Source organism: Centrocercus urophasianus, unplaced genomic scaffold (assembly GCF_019232065.1).
Source record: "Centrocercus urophasianus isolate 14NV4802_14NV808 unplaced genomic scaffold, USGS_Curo_1.0 seq_22, whole genome shotgun sequence".
Lineage (NCBI taxonomy): Eukaryota > Metazoa > Chordata > Aves > Galliformes > Phasianidae > Centrocercus > Centrocercus urophasianus.
This window is the reverse complement of record NW_024884778.1, coordinates 11,590,675-11,610,344: the sequence shown is the minus strand read 5'-3', so window position 1 is coordinate 11,610,344 and position 19,670 is coordinate 11,590,675. Positions and strand designations below refer to the sequence as shown.

Here is a 19,670-nt window from a genome sequence, read left to right as displayed (position 1 = left end):
GCAAGAACTGCTCAGGGTCAGGACAGTCAGGGGAAAATTAAACAGTTTCATATTAATTAGACACGGGTCCTTTCCACAGCAAATTCATCACAGCATTTGCCCTGTATTGATTTGAAAAACAGAAAGTAATCATAGCATTTAAGATGCTGTAATTTCCTTTTAAAAAAAAAAAAAAAAAAAAAAACTTTTTAGATTTAATATTTGTTGCTTTTCTTTATTTTTATTTTCATTTTGATATAACATTAATTGTCTTCCAAACAAATGCCTAATATTTCAGGTAAATTTTCTAAATTTTTCTAAAAATAATCTAAATATTAGGTCATTTTTTAAAATTATCAGAAAAATCTTTGGAGAAAAATATTTTATTAGTTTATAAATGAGTGTCAAATACATTTTTCTTTTCTGAATACAATTGTCCTGTCAGAGCTCTATGAGAAGAGTCATTAGTAGCTATGTAGCTGATTCATCTCAGTCATTTAATTTGTAATCTCATCAGCTTTAAGGATCTTTGGCATTTCTGTTGTAAATATTGTCTAACAAGCAGTTGTGAAAGAAATGGATTATTTCACTGCTTGAGGGAGAAATGAGGAGCTGGTGGCCCTTTTTTGGAAGGGAAGTTAAAAACCAGAAGCCAACAGCAAAACCCTGATTTCACTGAAAGTAGGACTCATCCTCAGCAGACAGCACAGCATCCAAACACACAAGAAAACAACAGAATCTCAGTCCTGTGTAATTTTTTTCCTCAGTTTTTTGTTTGATTGTGTTTTTTTTTTTTTGTTTTTTGTTTTGTTTTGTTACATTCTCTAATGACTTTTAATTCCACAGTAGGTTTCTGTTGCATTTTTGGCAGGCAATTTCACAGAAAAAAATATATATATTTCTTAAGTAACTTTGATTCTTCCTTATCCTTTTTAGATACATAGGTAATAATTTCCTAAATACCTATTGCGTTCTTCTGTAAGTTCCAGATATGACAACTTCTGCTTTTTTCTTGCTCTGTCACACTGCACAAAATTCAGTTTTTCACACTTGAAAAGAAATTTCCTCTAACTCAATTGAAAAGACAGTAATACTCTTCACTCAGTTTCAAATTCCCAGCATGTGAGTTGGCTGCTCCTTCAGCATGAATAAACTTCGGATCTTACTTAAAGATAACTTTGTTAATTAGTATTGACATTTCAAAGCCAAATGGCAGCTTCCTTCCTCATCAGTAGTACTGGTGTTACACACGGTATGAAACCCTTATGTAAGTATCTCATTGATTGCAGTCCTGCTTTGCAAATGCCATACTGCTTTTAAGAGCACTTCTTTGTGTTACATATAATCTGAGCCTTTAACTATTCAGTATAATTCATACAAATGTACAAAGAATCCTCTAAAAACTAGATAAGCATAGCTTGATCTGGAATACCACCTGTTATTCATGCTTAATTATTCATCTCTAAAATGTTGCATACACATACACATTTACTACTTCCCAAAAAAATGACTTATTGATCTCCCATTACTCTATTTCACCATGTTTTAGATCTGTCATACAAAATACAAACAGCACCCTTTGTTCATATAACTACGGTTTATATGCATGAATGAATGTACGCTTCATAAGTAAATACAGTGTTTTAATTAATAATGTATGTAGCAGTGCAATTATACTACTGTGCTGAAAACTTGCACATATGTAAGTAAACAACACAGTATCTCTTCTAGGTGAAGTCAATATTTCTTCACTTCCTTGAGGGCCCATGATTTACAATATGCAAAATGATTCTGATATTCCAAATTCACCATGTTTACAGAACTCACATTAGGTAAAACAGTTTTTAGATTTTAGTAATTTCATGAAACTTCAAGGAATTCAGTGATTTTCTCATGGAAAGATAGTGATTGCCTTTGAATAGCTCACTAGTCAAAGGGGTTCAATCCAGCTGTTCTCCTTTTGAAGTGAAGATTTGAACTAAAGCAGCAGTTTCAAGCAGGTCATCGAGAGAAAAAAAAACAACTTGCCGGGCTTCTAGCTTTAGCAGTAAATAATAAATTCATTTGAAAAGATGGTAAAGACTGGAAACTTTTTAAAGATCATGGATTTCAATGTCCAAGGACTTACTTGAACTTGTTATAGCTATGATTTTAGTCTGGATGAACATTAAGGTTCATCTTTACTGAGTGAACTTATATTAGGTCAGATTTTAGTAGTGAACTTTTAAACTTGTAAGTTTTGCACTGGTTACAAAAACAAAAACAAAAAGAAATAAAAGTATTAAAAAAAAAAAAAGGGAAAAGGATAACTGCTTCTGATCTTCACAGTGTTCTGCGTCTCAGTGTACAGGCCAGGTGCATCCAAAGATACGCTGCTTCCGTTTGAGGTCATTTTGTATTTATCCATCTATCTTCAATTTGTAGCATATACAACTTTTAAGGATTCAAGGCTAAGTGGTAGTCTAGAATCACCAGAGATCTATTTTCATTAGAACATATCAATAACAACCTGGGATTAACTGATTAAACTATGAAAAAAATTAAAAGCTGCTTCAGTAAGCAACGTGCTTTTTATGTGTTGAGAGCAAATGTAAGAATTTCTTCTCTCTCCTGAACCACCCTGCCTGCAGAAGATTCAGTTTCTGTTGTGTTCACAGCTAGAATTCCCATGCCAAGTGATAAGACCATAACACCAATGCAAATTTCTAAACACAAGACTCATTTGATTTCGCTACTATATTCCTAATCTAACATGATGCAAATTTATTATCCTTTAGAAGACAGCTAAGAGTAATACATACAAAGCAAGACATACAACACAGTTTAACACAAACTGGACAATATCACATAGTGTGCACAGTCCAGCCATTCCAAGTACAGATTCCAATTATTACATTAGAGCTAAGACTTTATGACATTTCCTACAAATGCTAATTAGCTGGTAGGTTAGGGCCCTCAGTCATGTAGCACTTCATCAATCACAGAGCTTAAACTATTAAAGATGGAAACTAACATTTTACATGAAAAGTTGTATTGCAAGTCAAAGTAGAATATATTAGCCTCCTTTACATGACTTTCTTTTACAACAATTCCCACAAAAGAATTTCCACAAGCTGTTGTCCTAATATGATCCAGCTCTACATTCTCCATTCTGTTCTTGTCTCACAGCTACTGTTCTCAACACAGACTCAAAAACTTCAGTGTGTGTCTGTGCACATGCGTGTGCATACACAAATATCTACAAATTCCTAGAGTACAAAACACACCAGTTATAGTCACTATATGAAAGAGAAAATTTGGGGAAAAAATGGATATTAAAACAATTGTCATCCAGTTCAGCACTTCTGCCCCTCAACCTACACCTCAGACATATTCATAGAACTTTGCACATTCTGGTAAGAAATATATAAAGAATTCTGAGGTCTGCCCCTCAGCATGCTAAACTGACAGATATGAGGTGTAAGACTAGCTTTGCCAGGTTAAACAGGGCTATTAAAACAACATACCCAACTTTACTGGCACTAAAATGAAACAGTGGTGCCAAAGATTCTAAAAGAAAGAAATATTAAGTAATATTGCACCCCTGACATTGACATAAGTTTATTATTACTCCATACCAATCTACCTTGATCCAAATCCTCTGAATGCTTGCAGTTCCAGAATTTGGACTCCTTTAGGCCTACAAATTATACTAAATAGCATGATATTTTTTAAATTTGCTTTAAAAATACACCAAAATCAACAAATAGAAGGACAACGCATCATTAGCTCATTCTCTCATTAAACTTTTGTGCAAAAAAAATGCCTTCTGTATGTTCCTATGCCATCCTCTTTGTTCTGGTTTGTTCCCTATATTTTTGTTTCCTTCACATTTTTTAGTAGGGAGCCTTCATGAGAAGGCATCTTATTGTCTAAGTAAAACAGTTATCTAAAAAGAATAAAATTCTATATTTGAAAATGAGCTTTCCTGGTTTTGCTTTGGAGTCCTTTGTATTTTGCAACATAGTAGATAGTAGTAACCTAATGTATACAAGAGAAAGAATATAGAATCAGAAACTTCTACATATTCCTTCCCAGTCATTTCAGGTTATTACTAACTGAAATTTTAACTACCGTATACACATTATTCCTTCTTCAATTACAGAAATACAACCTGTAAAATAAATACTGTTTTTAGGCTGAATGTAACACTTGAACAGAGCAAGGAAAAATGTAGCTATCTATACTGCATCAACAAAGGCAACAAAATAGTAGGTTATTCACCTGTACTCATGTCAAAGCTAAATTACATAGAGAAAATCTGTCCCAGAAAAAAAAAATTATATATATTGCCTACATAATATAATGATTGGGGGGGGACTGAAAAACCACAAGAAATTCATTTTCAAAAGTGGTTTTATGAGAGTAATAAATGGTGCAACGTCCTACTGGAATGCAAAGGACGGACAATCCACTAGAGGGCCTAACTGTTTCAGCTTGCATGTAATCTGAGGAGGAGCACAGTACCTGCACTGACTTCAGCACACGGACACGTGCTTTATGAAGGCGGATTAATTTCTAAGTATTCAACAACCAAATGTATGGCCATCATCATTTGAAGTGAAAACAATAATGGAAGAAGTGTCTAGATCAGAAAATGAGCAATAATTGGAGAAATTGAAGAGGAACAAGTAATCCAGGAAGAAGTAGAAGATGGAAACATAATAGACTTATGTAAAGAATGAAATAACAGTAATCAATATATAACAATATTTTTTTAACAAAATATATTCTCAGATATGGTTGCTATTGGAAAGATACATTGTCAAAACTGGGAAGAAAAGAGGTACATCTGAGAACTCAGAATCATTAATGTTGGAAAAGACAACTAAGGTCCAACCATCAACCCATAACCACCAGGCCCATCAAACCATATCTCTAAATGTCACATTTATCCTTTTTCTTTAAAATCACCAGGAGCAGTGACTCCACCACATTCCTGGGTAGCCTGTTCCAAACTTCTTTCTTAGATGATAACGTACACTACTTAGACTATTTGAGAATCCCGGCACAATGACAATTTTGACCATTGAATCCACATCCCTCCTACTCATCCATTTCGTTTATCATTGTATTTCATCAAAATACAATGTCAAATGCAGACAGAAGAGAAGCACACATAAGCAACATGAATTATATATGAAATCCAGAGGAAAATCACTGTAGTATTGTAGAATGTGTCTATCAGCATCATTACTAGTAAAGAAAAGTTTAGGTTACTCTCTGGCAAGAGCTATCCAAAGAATAACTGACAATATGGACTAGACATTCTTTAATTGGCTGTAAATGGAGGAGAGAAAAATGTATTTGATCCCACAAACATTTTCTTCATTTATGCTCTCAAGTGCATCTGTATACACTGCAGTGATGCAAACACACACAGTACACACTCTGTAACATAAATCATTTTGTGCGTGTCAGAGAAAGGATACGGTAAGTAAGCACTCCACAACTGTATGCAGAATCCAGAGCTACATTCCCAAGAAAGTTCAACCTCACATCTCCACCACAAAGTGGAAACTGTAACAATTAAATCCAACATGCAATGGAGCTAAGTCTGTGGAAAATTAGCAGTAAGAATAATAAGGCTGTTTGAAGTGATCCTGCATTCTGAATATCTGTAGCCCGTCCTGCATAGGAAAAGCAGATAATGGACATAATTTGGGTTCTTTCCCCACTTCCTTTGCTGTCTCTATCAAAGTGTATTCACAGAAAAAAAAGAAGTGTACTAATCTTTTAGAAGTTTCACGTATTTCATTTTGTTTGCATTACTTGGAAAGACTAGTATTCAATGTTAGTATGTATAAAAGAAACCCTGATGGCAAGGAGTAAGATTTGACAGGATTTTTAGGTCTTCATTTAACTGCTAGAATTTTTCTAAAGTGCATCACATAAAAATTTGTAATACAAATAAAATATAATACCACAGGAACAGACTCATGGAAGATAACACATGTTACAGAGCTACTTGACTACTACCAACTTACTCTTTGCAATTTTTGTAATAATTTAAAAGTAAAATGGCTCAAGAAGTGTATTTCCATTATAGGTGCCTCATGAGTTTCATAACATACCATTTCATCAGTGATCTTACCTTTTTTTGAAGGACATTGATTTTCCTTTCTTTTACTTCCAACATGTCTTTCATATCCCGAATCTCTCCAGCCAGGGTTCCTTTCTCTTCTGTGAGGTCTTGAAGTTGTTTTGTTTTTTTATTGAGAAATGTTTCTTTTTCTTCCAATCGCAACCGCAAGGCATCAACCTACAATAAGTAAATCAAATATATTTGGTTGTTGGTAAGGATGAGAACTATATTTTTCTTTTTTTATTTGCTTTTTGTATCACCTAGGAAACATTTCTTTTTTTTTAGTGTAGACTTTCTAACTTTACCTTGGACCAAAGAAATTCAACACATAGGACTCGCTAAAATGCAATTTTAGGAGAATGGAGTTTCAGCAACAAAGGATGAATAGAAAAAAAAAAAAGCAGAAAATTTGAAACTCTAAGACTAAAACTCACAAACAAAGATTCAAAAAAAATCATCTCAACTTATTAAATAATTAATTGAAAACAGCACTCTGTATCCTGTACTTGCCCGTTAAAGCCATGAAGCAGGCAATTTGATATTACAGCCACTATCCAAAATTGAGCATAGATCCATAATCTAGAAGCAGAACTATTTAACACAACATACAGGGAAATCATACAGCTCTCAGCTTTTCTCCAATGTACATCTCGTAAGTCTCTTAACAAATGGGCCTTCCTGTACTTTTCTATAGTAAGCACAATTCCCTGTCAGATAAAACAAGGGGTATTTCAAAGATTTTTCTAAACAGAAGTAACTTAATAAAAGGCCTTCATGGTGTTAAGTGCTCTGGATTCCACTTTGCATTCCTTATGCAGCCTCTAACTCCCAAACTCGTCAGCATTACCAGAATCAGAGAGCTTATTCTTAGTGAAGGATTTCAGTTTTCCAGAAGGCTAGTTAACACGCTGAATCTTCCAGACAAGGAGAGTAGATACTAAAAATACTATTACAGACTTGCTTCTACATTTGCGCTTCTGTTCCGTCTAGAGACAAAGCCACTATGCTGCACAGAAAGCACAGAGAGGCAACATGGGAATGGAGTACATTTGCAAGGTTCACAAGCTTTTCGCACAGCCTTATCATTTCATGCAAAGTAGAGAAGTCAGATAAAAACACTGTAATCATTTGTTACTGCTAAGACAGGTCTCCTTGGAAAGAGGCTGTTTTTCTGATACTGTTTTCCCCTACAGCTCTGAAACTAGGAGGTGTTCACATTAAGTGGATCCATACAGGCTTGTTTTGGCTGCTAGGCACACCATTGAGAAGACAAGGTTTGAACTGAAAATATATGATGTGGCAGTTTAGAATAATTCTCCATCTAGTAGGGAGCTGCAGGAAGTCAGGCGAGTGCGAAATTTTAGATTCACTAATCCAAATTTCAAACATACAGATGTCAGAAAATAAAGAATTAGGGTTTAAAGTTTACATTACCTACAAATTCACAAAGTTTATTCATAGCAAATGGAAATAACTGAAAGAACTTTAACATTAGTTTTGCATTTTCAGGCTGTACAGTTGGAATAGTCACTAAGGGTCGTACACATTAAGCATCCTTTTTTTCTGGTTCATCAGAACATTATTAGAGTACAAAATAATCAACACAAGTCTGATTTATTTTTATTTATATTCTTAGTTTTGTAATTCTAAAGTTATTGTGACCAGAAGTCTTTGCAATGCCATTTTAAAACTTGGCTTGGGACTAATTTAAATGATCTATTGGATCTCAAAATGCATGTTCTTCCTGCTCTTAAAATGGCTCATTGCTTCTCTATACACTCGAAAAGAAAGATTTATGTTCTTCTGGATTTAGTATATTTTTAACATTTTTTTTATAATATTGTAGCAGTAGTGTCTTGCAGTTTGTAAGCAGTGGGCAATATTAAATTCAAATGTGACTTTTTAACTTTAAAGAAAGAGTAGTAGCAGCTAACTTTCAGATCCCTTTTAATAAACGCGGAAGACCTCATCTGAAACTCATTACCACATTTATTCATTTTTATACTTAATCACTTATTTGGTGCATGTCGTTAAGCAGTCCCTTATGTCAAATCACAAAAATCTCTGCTGTGCCTTTAAGCTGCAGCTGAGAAGCTCATCATAACCTGCAGCAGGAGCTCCAGTAGGGGTTTTCTTCATTCAGGCATTGCAAGTCTCGTTTGCCAGCTGCCACTAAAGTAGAGGCTTTGTACTTGACTTTAAAGGGAGTTGGAAGTGATTAGAACCACAGGTAAACGAAGCACTGATACTGCTCCCTGGGGACTGGGATAACAGTAGCTTGCACCCAGACTCGGCTGAGCAGCACTTTCTAATTCAAAAGCCATTCCCCTGTCCTAAAGGCTCTGTAGATGGTTCTCACTCTTCACAAATGTATTTGTCCCAAATTTCCAAGGAAATTTTCTTTCACCAGCTTATAACAAGGCTGTTATTTCTATTCCCTAGCAAACACATGCACATTCAGCCCTGAGGGAGGAAAGAAGGTGCTCCGCTCCAGACAGAGACCTTCCTCATTCTGACCCACAGAGACAAATCATGGTCTTACACCACACACTCTTAGGGACTCTGACACTTCCATAACAACCCGTGATGTCACTCCTGTGCCACAGCAAATGCACTGTCATCTGCTACAGCCCTTTCCAAACGAACCGTAGGTCAACCACTGATTGATCTGTTCCAGCTGAAGTTTGAAAGTTTGAGTTACGAAGAATTAGGAGCAAATTCCTTCCTAAAGAATTTCCACCCTTCTGGTGAAACAGAAACCTTTCTCTGATATGAAGCTACTGGCCTGGGTTGCTGCCAAAGCATTTCCCGGGTTTCAATCCAGATCACAGTGATTCAAATTAATCTTTTGCAATCATATATTTTCCTACTTCCTTCTTTTTTTTTTTTTTTTTTTTTTTTTAAGACTGTTTCTTATTTGATGTTCCTTCTTTTCTCCTCTGTGCAATAATATTTTTAACCTGTCCTGGGCAAAACTATATACATATCAAAGCCAAGTCCATGCAAGAGCTGAAATTACGACCTGTAGGATTAGAAAAGGAGACTTCAGCTCACAGCATAGCTTTTAATGTGTCATCCTTTTCTCCTTGCAGGTACAATCTCCAGCCTGCTTTCTCAGATAATACTTTTTGAGGGAATCAAATTAGATTGTGCCCTGACACTAATGTTGGGAGGAAAAAAATCTCCTAACTATACCTGTACTTTCTTACATCCTCAAAAAAAACAGTGGGTCAGATATCTTGAAACTGATACAACAAAACTAACTCAAAAAGACCACCTACACAACAAAGTCTTAGATATTTTGACAGAACAGGTTTATCATCTCCCAAACTAACACATACAATAAAGAGCCATTCTAAAATCAGAGCTTTGTGCCAGTTTTCAAAGAGGCAAAAGGCTGAGCCAGTGCCAGCCTGGAACAGTGAACAGACAGCTCATCCTGTGTGTGGTCTTAGGTGTACAGATTTATTTTCTATACACAGGAATGCAATGTTAAGATTTATAAGAACATTGGTTATGTCAGTCATTCTTTCCTTCCCTAAATTCTTCCTTCTGTCTTCAGTAAACACAAACCAAGACTTTTACATTTCTCATGACACAAAATAAAACTACCTCAGACTGAACTGCACACAACCTTCCACTATACACTATCTGTTCGGTGCTAAGCATGTATGACATCATTACATATGTCAATTACAAACCTCCAGATGGTGTAATACCAAAAAGTTGTTAAGTCAACTCCTCATCTTGTGGAAGACAAGAAGCAAAATACAAAATGTACTACTGTGTTTAAAGCCAAGATGAATATGCCAGTATTAGAAATATTTTCCCTGCAAATGGTACAGTGAAATCACTTCTACCCAAAATAATAAAGCAATGAATATTTTAAATAGAGCGTGCCTGTACACTAGGAGAAATGTCTGCCACTTTTGTTACTCCTTCTTTTATGTCTGTAGCATTTTAAACAACCTGAAAGGAAATTAAATACAGGTCACTCCACAGCATCAGATATATATTTTTATATTTGAAAGAATAAGGATTTCTGGTATACAAAAAACCTTCTCTTTGGCTTTTCACTCAACACTATGTAATTTTAAGAGTCCTTGACTTATTTTTCCCAAGATTTGGCAGTACATTTACTAGTAAAACTTGGCAATCTGAAGAATACCATCATTTTCCAGAAAAATAAAGCAAAAGCAGATCTGATAGCTAGCACATAAAGTATTTCAAAGACTTCTGTCCAAGTAAATTGCTTTTTAATTTTGTCTAAGTTATTTTTGCTCAGCAACTACTTATTTAAACTATTTAATACAATAAACTCTGTCACTTGCTCTAGAAATATACAAAAACTTCAAAACTGGGCTATGCTAAGAAAAGTTCACGAAAGTACTAAAAATTGCCAAATTCAAAGTCAAACCTTATAAATCTTCATGTCATCACCTGCCACTCATGACCAGCTCCAGTGGTGACGTCTATTTCTTGAAGTCCCTTACTGTTAACTGTGTAACTTATATGCCATATAGACATCATTTATGAAAGTGGTTTTAGAGTTCCATGTGGAAGTAAAATGTGAAGAAGCACTAACGTGTTTTACTGTTAGAAATCTTTATTGTACCAGAATAAATGAATATATTTAAAGCAAAAGTTTGGTTGTATTACTTTTTTAATTAAAGTAAATCTGAAGCTACTAGTTAAGCACCAAATACACTGCAGTACCACACCTGGGGTAATAGAAAAAGCAAACTGCAATGCATTGTCTCTCTCCCTCCTAATTCCATTTCTGTTCCAGCACACACTATATTTGCTTTCCCCCAGAGCTCTTCTTCTTCCACTGGAACAGGTTTCCTAAGGAGGTTGTGGATGCCCCATCCCTGGAGGTATTCAAGGCCTCGTTGGATGTGGCTCTGGGCAGCCTGGTCTGGTGGTTGGCAACCCTGCACCTAGCAGGGGGTTGAAACTAGATGATCATTGTGGTACTTTTCAACACAGGCCATTCTATGATTCTTTGCCCTTTCGTACTATTATTTTCTCCCTTTGTGATGACCACTCCAGGCATTATCGTGTTGCTGACATGATTGTGTACTACCCTACCATATTATGCAGCTCTTTTTAAAGGGATAACTTCAGTTAATCAGAAAAACAACTATTAAAGATCTTAGTACTTGTATCTGTACATTTCTATTTACACAGGGAAATAGAATGTACTGGTATCTTGACAGTACAGACACCTGAATTCTATATGGTTAATATGCTTACCACTTTCTTATTCCAAATTGAAACTTCAGTGAGTTAACTATCTTTTTTCCTTATTAGTGGAAAACCACACTTTTAAGCATTATTTCTTGAAGGTTAGCCCAGCAGGCAGCTCAGCACCACACAACACTCTCCAGGTGAGACTGGGGACAGAATCAGGATGGTAAAGGTGTCAGAACCCACGGGTTGAGACAAAGACACCATACTAGCTAAAGCAAAAGTTGTACATGCTGGCAAAGCAAAACAAGCAGTTCCTTCACTGCTTCCCATCAGCAGGCAGATGTTGAGGCACCCCCAGGAAAGTAGCATTCAACACAAGTAGCGGTTTCTTGGGAAGACAGATGCTATCACTCCAAACATCCTATCCTTCCTTCTCTAATATCTGAGTATGATGCTATGGATGCAATGTGCCTTTGGTCAGCCTGGGCCAGCTGTCCATGCTGTGTTCCCCCCAGCTTCTTGAGCACACCTAGCCTGGTCACTGGCAAAAGTACCTGTTTGTCTGTCTTCTTTTCACTGCGTTGGTATCTAAGAGCTGACAAATGGGAAGTGGCATAAAGCAGCTGAGCACATTCAAGCTGTTCAGGACACAGTGAGCAACATCACAGAGTGGTTTATAACACAAGATGGGGATACCTATTCTCATCAGAACAAACTCATAGCATCTCAAACCACTGTCCCCCATGGTGTCACAAGCTCTTTCAATTCCTACAAGCAAGTATGGGACAACTACTTGCTGGCATGATGCATCCATCACTTACCCTCCTTTACCTACTCCTCAAAAGATGGCATCCAGGTGGTCCAAAAAATCTTGGCCTCCCTCCTGACAGCTGTCTGTCACAGTCTCTACTAATTAATCACTGGGTTTTGATTATTTTTTTTTTTAATTAATTTTCTTTTTATCCTCACTAGTCCAGATACATCCTACTTTAAAAGAGTAAAATAGTAATACAAATCAGTATTAGACAAACCAGAAAAGGTCTTAGCTGCAACAAAGTGCAGTCAAGATAAGAATGGTTCCCTCTGGTAGTTTGAAACCCATCCTTGTGGAGTACTGTATGCCACAAGTAATTCTGATTGTGTGTGGCTTTTCAATGCAGTCAACTGCTTAATAGCTGTTTTCTTCAATTAAATCTTCGCCTATCCTTGCCACAAAAATTAGGTTTACAGCAAGTAGTCCGAAGTTCAGAATTTAATATTCAGTTCAGTTCCAGCAAATTTTGAAAAACACATGGGAATTGTAACTCATGTGCTAATACTTAAAGTTTTTGTTAATAAAACTTCCAACACTAACCTTACCTCACTGAACTTACCTCACTGATTTTATGCTCACTATAAAACTATGGCTGTCATAATATTTTTGAATTACCGTGAAAGGAAGTCAGACATTCCAGAATCAATGTTATTTAGCAACATTATGATAGTTATAAATTCAAAATACTTAAAACCAATTTACAAAACTATCAATCCAAGTAGCTTTTTAACTTTTGAAATTTGTCTCCAATAACATTCAAATTTTATTATACTTTAAGAGATTAATAGAAAGTGAATTAAAAGGCCATAATATGCTTTTTTTTTTTTAAAGTCAAGCCAATGCACTCTGACTGCTTCATGAAAAAATGTACTGAATTCCATGATAATATTAAAAACAACAGTAAATATTTGCTCATTTCATATATGATAAAAATCAAATTTTTATATCAATTGCTTCTCTCAGTTTAATTTTTTCTTAATAGTAAAAGTCAATTCTTGCAAATAGCTGACATAGCAGTAAGAGTGATTTTTGAAAAGCACACTGAAGTTTATATCTCAGGACATTCAAACAAAGAAGCTGCCAACAGTTAAAGCTCCTCAATCGAACTAGAGTCCATGTTAGCTTGCAAGGATGAGAGCTGTACACTTGACCTCACTCCCTCTCTCACTTTCACATATCTCAGAGAAGAAAGTTATGATTCACCTTGCTCTGGAACACCTGCTTATGTCACCCACCTGTTTATCAAATATCCCTTCATCGGTAAGTCCAGCTGGCTACAGGCTTGGCTACAGGCTTATCTTCCAGAATATATGGCCAGCTCATAAATACAGTGACATAAAACAGCTTGGGCAATATTTTTCATTTATTCATAATAACACAGAGAACAGAGAAGAAGGTTAAAATAATAAGCTGAACATACATTGTTTACTTTAAATTTAACAGTGCTTTCTTCAAGAAGTATGCCATTTTGGCTTTTGTATCTCTCCTGCCCAGCCCATATTCTCTCAGAGCCCAGGTCATAGGCTTTTCTCTGGAAACTGCTGCATTTGTCTCAAGACTGTATGTGCTTCTAACTGCCTCTAATCTCTTCGATTAAAAAATGTCTGATTTTTTATAAGCTGCCTCGGATATTTCAAGTGAAGAAACACCATCTCAGTTAGTCTGTATTTCTACGTAAGTCTGCTGGTGTGTCTAGATGCAGGGATGATACACAGCAGGGAGCAGAATGCCTCTTGCAAGCCTGCCAGTCCAATCTGAAGCTCTGCACTTTCCTTAGGACTGGGACCTGCAGCAGTGCATAGGGAACTGAGCCCAGGAAAGAAGAGTGAACCTCTCATAGCGACGGCCCCTGCAATGAGTCAGATCCATGAGCAAGTCTAATAAAAATCCATTGTACGTGTGATCTGTGCATAAACAGAAAGGCAGAATATCATGCTGGGTTTGCTGCACAAACACAGCTAGTGAACCCCACACATTACCTTCCTGCACAGGTGATGTACAATAAGGCATGCATCCATCATCTAGTTCATACATATATATTCAATACATCTCTAAGATGTATAAGACATCAGTGTGAAATTTTGGATATTGTGATATGTGAGATTAGCTAAGAGATTATGAAAACTTCAATTTGTGAGAAGCAGTTTGTTTCCAACAAGGGAAAGCTGTAAGAAATAACTGGAAATAGGAGGCAAGAAGACACTTTCCTCAAATCCAAACAGAGTACAGTGTGTTACTACATTAGATGGACAAAAAGATGATGTGGAATATTTGGCATTTCACTAGTAATACTCTGAAGAGTTTACATATAAATTAGTAGATCAATTTTGGTTTTTCTGTTACTTGCCCATAAAAATACTTCTCAAGGTTAAAAACTTCACTGAAGATACAGTTTGTCAATGTCTGGCATATTCTTCATATTTACAGATATCTTCTAAAGCTGGCAGTACCCAGCCAAACCCTCCCACAGTGAGGCTTTAAAAAGATAAAAGGATAAAAATCACTAAAAACCCTAGCTGGCTCAGCTCTGTCCTAGACATTAGATATAAAAAGATACATGTGCTAGCAGAGAAGTTACAAATCAACTGCAAAAATGAAATCCTATCTTACATTCTTTGTTCAATCAGACCAAGGACACAAATTTCTGGAATTCAGAAGGCAGGTCTTCTAAAACAAAAACTGAGACAGATTAGATAATTTGATTACATCTTTCTAGAAATAAAACTAGAAGTTATGAAATCTTAAGTTCCTTACACAGTGCAGAAACATATCTTCAAAACCATTTGACAGATGTAATAATTAATGAATTATATTAAAACTAATTAAAAGAAAAAGGAAAGGGGGGGATAGAAAGTTCCCTAATTGGACCCTAAAAAAGCCTACTTTGTTATGCAGTATCTTGGTAAAAGAGTCCACAAGATATTGACAAGATTTTTAAAATGACAGCAAGTGCATTCTAAGCTACTGAGGATTGTAGCAATAAGCAGTTATTTAAATAGCAAAGTTCACATACCATTCTCAGACATCTTGTTTCAAGCAAAGGCAAAATGAACTCTATCTACAGAAAAATTCTTATGCTTTCTGCAAATGGTAGGTTGATTTGAGTTAGGGGCCAACTTCAAAAGTATAAGTTCCAAATCAATCAAGAATAAAAATTGTTACCTACTATGGTGTTTTTAAGGGCTACTTTTTTAATGAGGGACATAAAAGCAACAACATCCTTCGTATAAATACAGTGTCTGTAGTACAGGTTACATGGAAAATTAAAAGAAAAAAGATATACTGGAATGAATTCAAATGAGTAAACTTAAGTTGTGGGCTTCCTAACATACCAGTAGAGGTAAATCTGCGAAATGTTTATACTAATTCCAGTCTGCTAGATAATCTCCCAGCAAGCATTTCATGATACAATCTTGCATTTAAAATGGAGCTGGAAGCTGCAGATTTACTTCAATCATATTCCACCTGGGACACAAACTGTTTCTCAGGAAAGAATAGCAGGAAAACTGATATTTGCTGCTTTCTTAATAGTGTTAACATTAAACAAACTATGTAAAGTTAGATATGAAAACAAACTATCACAAAAGTGATCTTACACTGTCAGATATGTAAGGGGTATTTTCACAAAACAAATCAGCAATGACATAACTTTGAAACTAATTTCAGAGAATGACCTGATACCTTCAAGAGCCAACAATGACAGCCAAAGTACTGTAACTAAATAAACAAATGAAAAAAAAATAATCCTCAACTGGAAAACTTGACTCAGTAAATAAATGCAGAAAAGATAATCCTCAACCAAACATCAATTTTCAATGAAAATAAAAGCCAACTCTGATTCTTCACAGTACAAGAAACTCAAGAGCCCTTAACCATAAATTCCTGGATACCATCACATTCTTTCCTTCTCCAAAATGTCTAAGATGATACTGGATAACATGCAAATGTTATTAGATTTCAAACAGAGCGACTTCATGAACCACAAAGCCATGCTTGATCCCGTGCTGCATTAGAACTTGAATGGAAAAGTCATTAAACAACAGTGAAATAGCTTGACAGAAATCTTCCCTCCTTTCCCATCTCTCTTCAAGGAACCTCTCTCATCTTATAGCACTCATAATACGAAACAAAAATGTGGCTAATATATACCAAATACAACCAAACTGTCACAGAGCAATAATCCCACTCCTGTAAAACGTGGACCTCTACATCCTGCAGAGGCATTACAGATTTCGGTTCTAGTTCAAGGAAAAAATACGTGGTCAAAACGTAACTACTATTGTATATAAGAATGAAGACAAAACAAAACATTGAGGAGGGAGAGTGATTTAGCAACAGCAAAACAATAACAAAGCAAACTATTTGTTCCTGATATCTCAGTACTTAAGGGAATCCAGCAAAAACTGTTTCAAATAAAATACCTAAGAATAAAATTTATAACTCTATCAGCCATGAAAATGCTTTACAGAACAATCCTACAAAGGGTCTTCAAAATTATCAGTTAGTTGTGATTAAAATGATGGTCACTGGGGCATCCAACCTCCTCAGGATATCCAACAAAGCTGTTACTACCTTTACCTCGACATTTACATTACAGAAGTTTTAGCTTTCAATCCTAAAGGGCATAAACCTTGAACTTTGCACATCTCATCTATTTATATCACTCCAGAATTCAAGATCATCTTAATCTCCTTAGCATTACTACTGGTTCCAGTATGATGTATCTCTGAGATCTCCACTTTGAGATCTTGTGAGTGTGCTTCCAAAGTTTAGTGAGTTATGTAGCAAAAAAATTAAGTAAGCCTTACTGCAACATCAGGTCTTGACAGGCTTCCAAAGAACACTTCCACAGTAATTTTCTCCTACCACACCTATCTAAACTGTTTACCCAGTAGCTAACATTTCACCAAACCATTCTTGGATAAACCTCAATTTTCTCTAACTTCAATAATTTCCAACATGATTTGGCATCAAATGCTTTACTAGATATAGCTAGATTAGACACAATGTGTTTTCTTTGTTTACAAGACAAGCACTTGTATCAAAGAAAAATTCTGAATCTAGTCTAAATCTCTTTACAGCAAATTCAAAGGGAGATATTCAGGATAATATTTTCACTTCAGTTACAGGTAGGTTTTCACTATTTTTAAGCCTGCTATCAAATCTGGGAAATTAAGTCTTATAATCCAATTTTAAATCTTATGCTTACCATGCAGCTGCAAACTTAGAGTTACTATTTTGTTCCAAATACAATGTCACCAGAATTCCTGCTTTTTGAATACAATAGGATTTTAATCCTTTGAACTGAGGTTACCCTTAAATAAAAAATATATGGGACTGTAGAGAAAGTTATATAAATCTCTGCAAGAGAGTTTATAAAAAATATTTATTGCATAATTTGCCTTAATATTCATTTTAGTCTACAGATTAATTACATATGTATGTATATTCATGTAAGCATGTGTAAACAAGCATTACGGCTAAAAACAGTATACAAAATTTAACTCTGAAGTAGGAGCTACATGAGAGAAGATCTACTAACCATGGAAACTACGTATTAGTCTGAAAATATACTTTCCAGTTTCTGACAGTTGACAATTACTTGGAGCCTTATAAATCTGTCTTTTGAGAAAATTCCAAAAATAAATAAAGAAATCGAAGAAGTATCATCCCTCATCTGTTTTCCTTTGTCTGGCAAGCATTTTGAAAGTAATCTTTTTTTCCAGACAGATTATTCTGCACATGGGTGGAACCCTGCTCCCTTTTCCCTTCAGAAGACTGGAGAAAAGATAAATTTCAACAGGAAAATGACAGATAAAGAATGAATCTTAATGTAAAGTCAAGCATAAATTAACTACCCAGGACTCTGCTCGATGCTAATTTAATTATATTTACCAGTGCTTACTTATGAGTAACATAACACTATCCTAAGAAGAAGCAAAAAATAAAAAGGAAAAAGTAACCATGACGTTTCCAACCTCAGAAGTTAAAGAGGATACTTTAAAGAACTGCTACTATTTCCCATCATCACTGTCATAATATCCAGTGGCTTTCACTAAATAATCCCATATAGTGACAAACATTTCACAGAGTTAATTAAATGGCAAAATGTATAAGTAATTAAGAGTATAAAACAATGGTTCAGAGGATTTAATTTCCCAGTACTCCTTTAATAAGGAAGTATAGAATTAGAAGTTAGAGAATGAAACCAACCACTTACAAACTTATTGAACATAAATTCAACTTAAGATTGCATTAGAAAAGCACATCTGTTGATACATAGGTGTATCAGCTCATCATTGCTGAAAACAAAATACATCACGGGAAAGTCAGCCTTTCTCCTTCCTGCATAGATTATACCCTTAGTAAAAACTCTGCAGCCTGCAAATTAGCTAGCACAGATGCAATTAAGTGCCTCTGTAACTGAAACTTTCTAAACTTTTCCATTATTGATGCAAGAAGAAACATAACCCTCTACCCTCAGTCACCACTGCATTAGACTGCAAGACCAAACAGAAAAGGTAAAGAAAAGTAAAATTTTCTTTACTGGATGTTGTATATAGACATGATCAAAAACACCTGAATATGTCCAAATGGATGGACTTCTGGTAATCTCATTACTTAATATAAATTATTACTTGGCATAACTAAAAAAGGTTCTTCTTCAGTACAATTGCTAGTTATAAACAGTAACAGAAAAGGATGCAAGTTTCATATACATATATATATATATATATATATATGTATGTATGTATGAACTTTTTCCTGCGAACAAGACAACATTCAGCAGCCAGGGAAGACAAAGGAGCACTCAATTAGTCTGGAGGTCACATGTTATACAAATCACTATGCCACTGAAGAATAGAGAGCTTTAAAACAAAGACAGAATCCCGTCTTTACAAGCAATACAGTCAGGAAAGAAGGAAAGAAGCAGGAGTGATAAATGTCCATCAGAAATCAAATCTCAGTATAAAGAACACAACCTTTAAATGATAGACAGCAACCATTCTGTGGTTACCATTTCAAAACTGAGTTGCAATCTACAACAGAAGTCTAAAATTTTCTCCCCTTAAAGACATTTATTTTTACATAGCTTCAGAATTTTTCTTTCAAGCACAATCACTGTTGGGTGAGACAATTGTACATCACTCAAAAAATTCTAGTCTGTCTTTTAGCTTTTATTAGCAGATACCTGCTTATGCCACTATAACAAATATCTTTGAACTGTTTAACTTACTAATAAAGTTAAAAGCAAAAATACTAAAATCCTAAATATGTAATTCATAAAGAAGCGTATTTTCCTTAATTAATTTTCTCAAAGTTTACAATATCTGTACTAATTCTCTGTAACTAGATACGTTCTGGATCCATTCTCAGTGAATCTGTGTAGAATAAACATTTGAAACATCTTAAGGACTAAGTAAAACCATCCATCTACTATGCTGCAAGGCAAATGATTTGGGGATGTTTTGCATTTTTATGCTAAGCAGTGCAGCTGCAATTCATAAAAAGCAATCAAGCTAATTTAAGTCAATCATGTCCAGGAGGTTCTCATCACTT

The 19,670-nt window shown here is 35.2% G+C and overlaps 1 protein-coding gene across 1 annotated transcript in view; it reads right to left on the bottom strand.

Annotated features, from left to right (window-relative positions):
- The window catches only part of ERC2 (ELKS/RAB6-interacting/CAST family member 2), a 413,280-nt gene that overhangs the window by 288,638 nt on the left and 104,972 nt on the right, over positions 1 to 19,670 (bottom strand). The window contains exon 6 of the mRNA XM_042823657.1: positions 6,113 to 6,280. Within this exon, the coding sequence (XP_042679591.1) occupies positions 6,113 to 6,280 (168 nt within the window). The remainder of the gene's footprint in view (positions 1 to 6,112; positions 6,281 to 19,670) is intronic.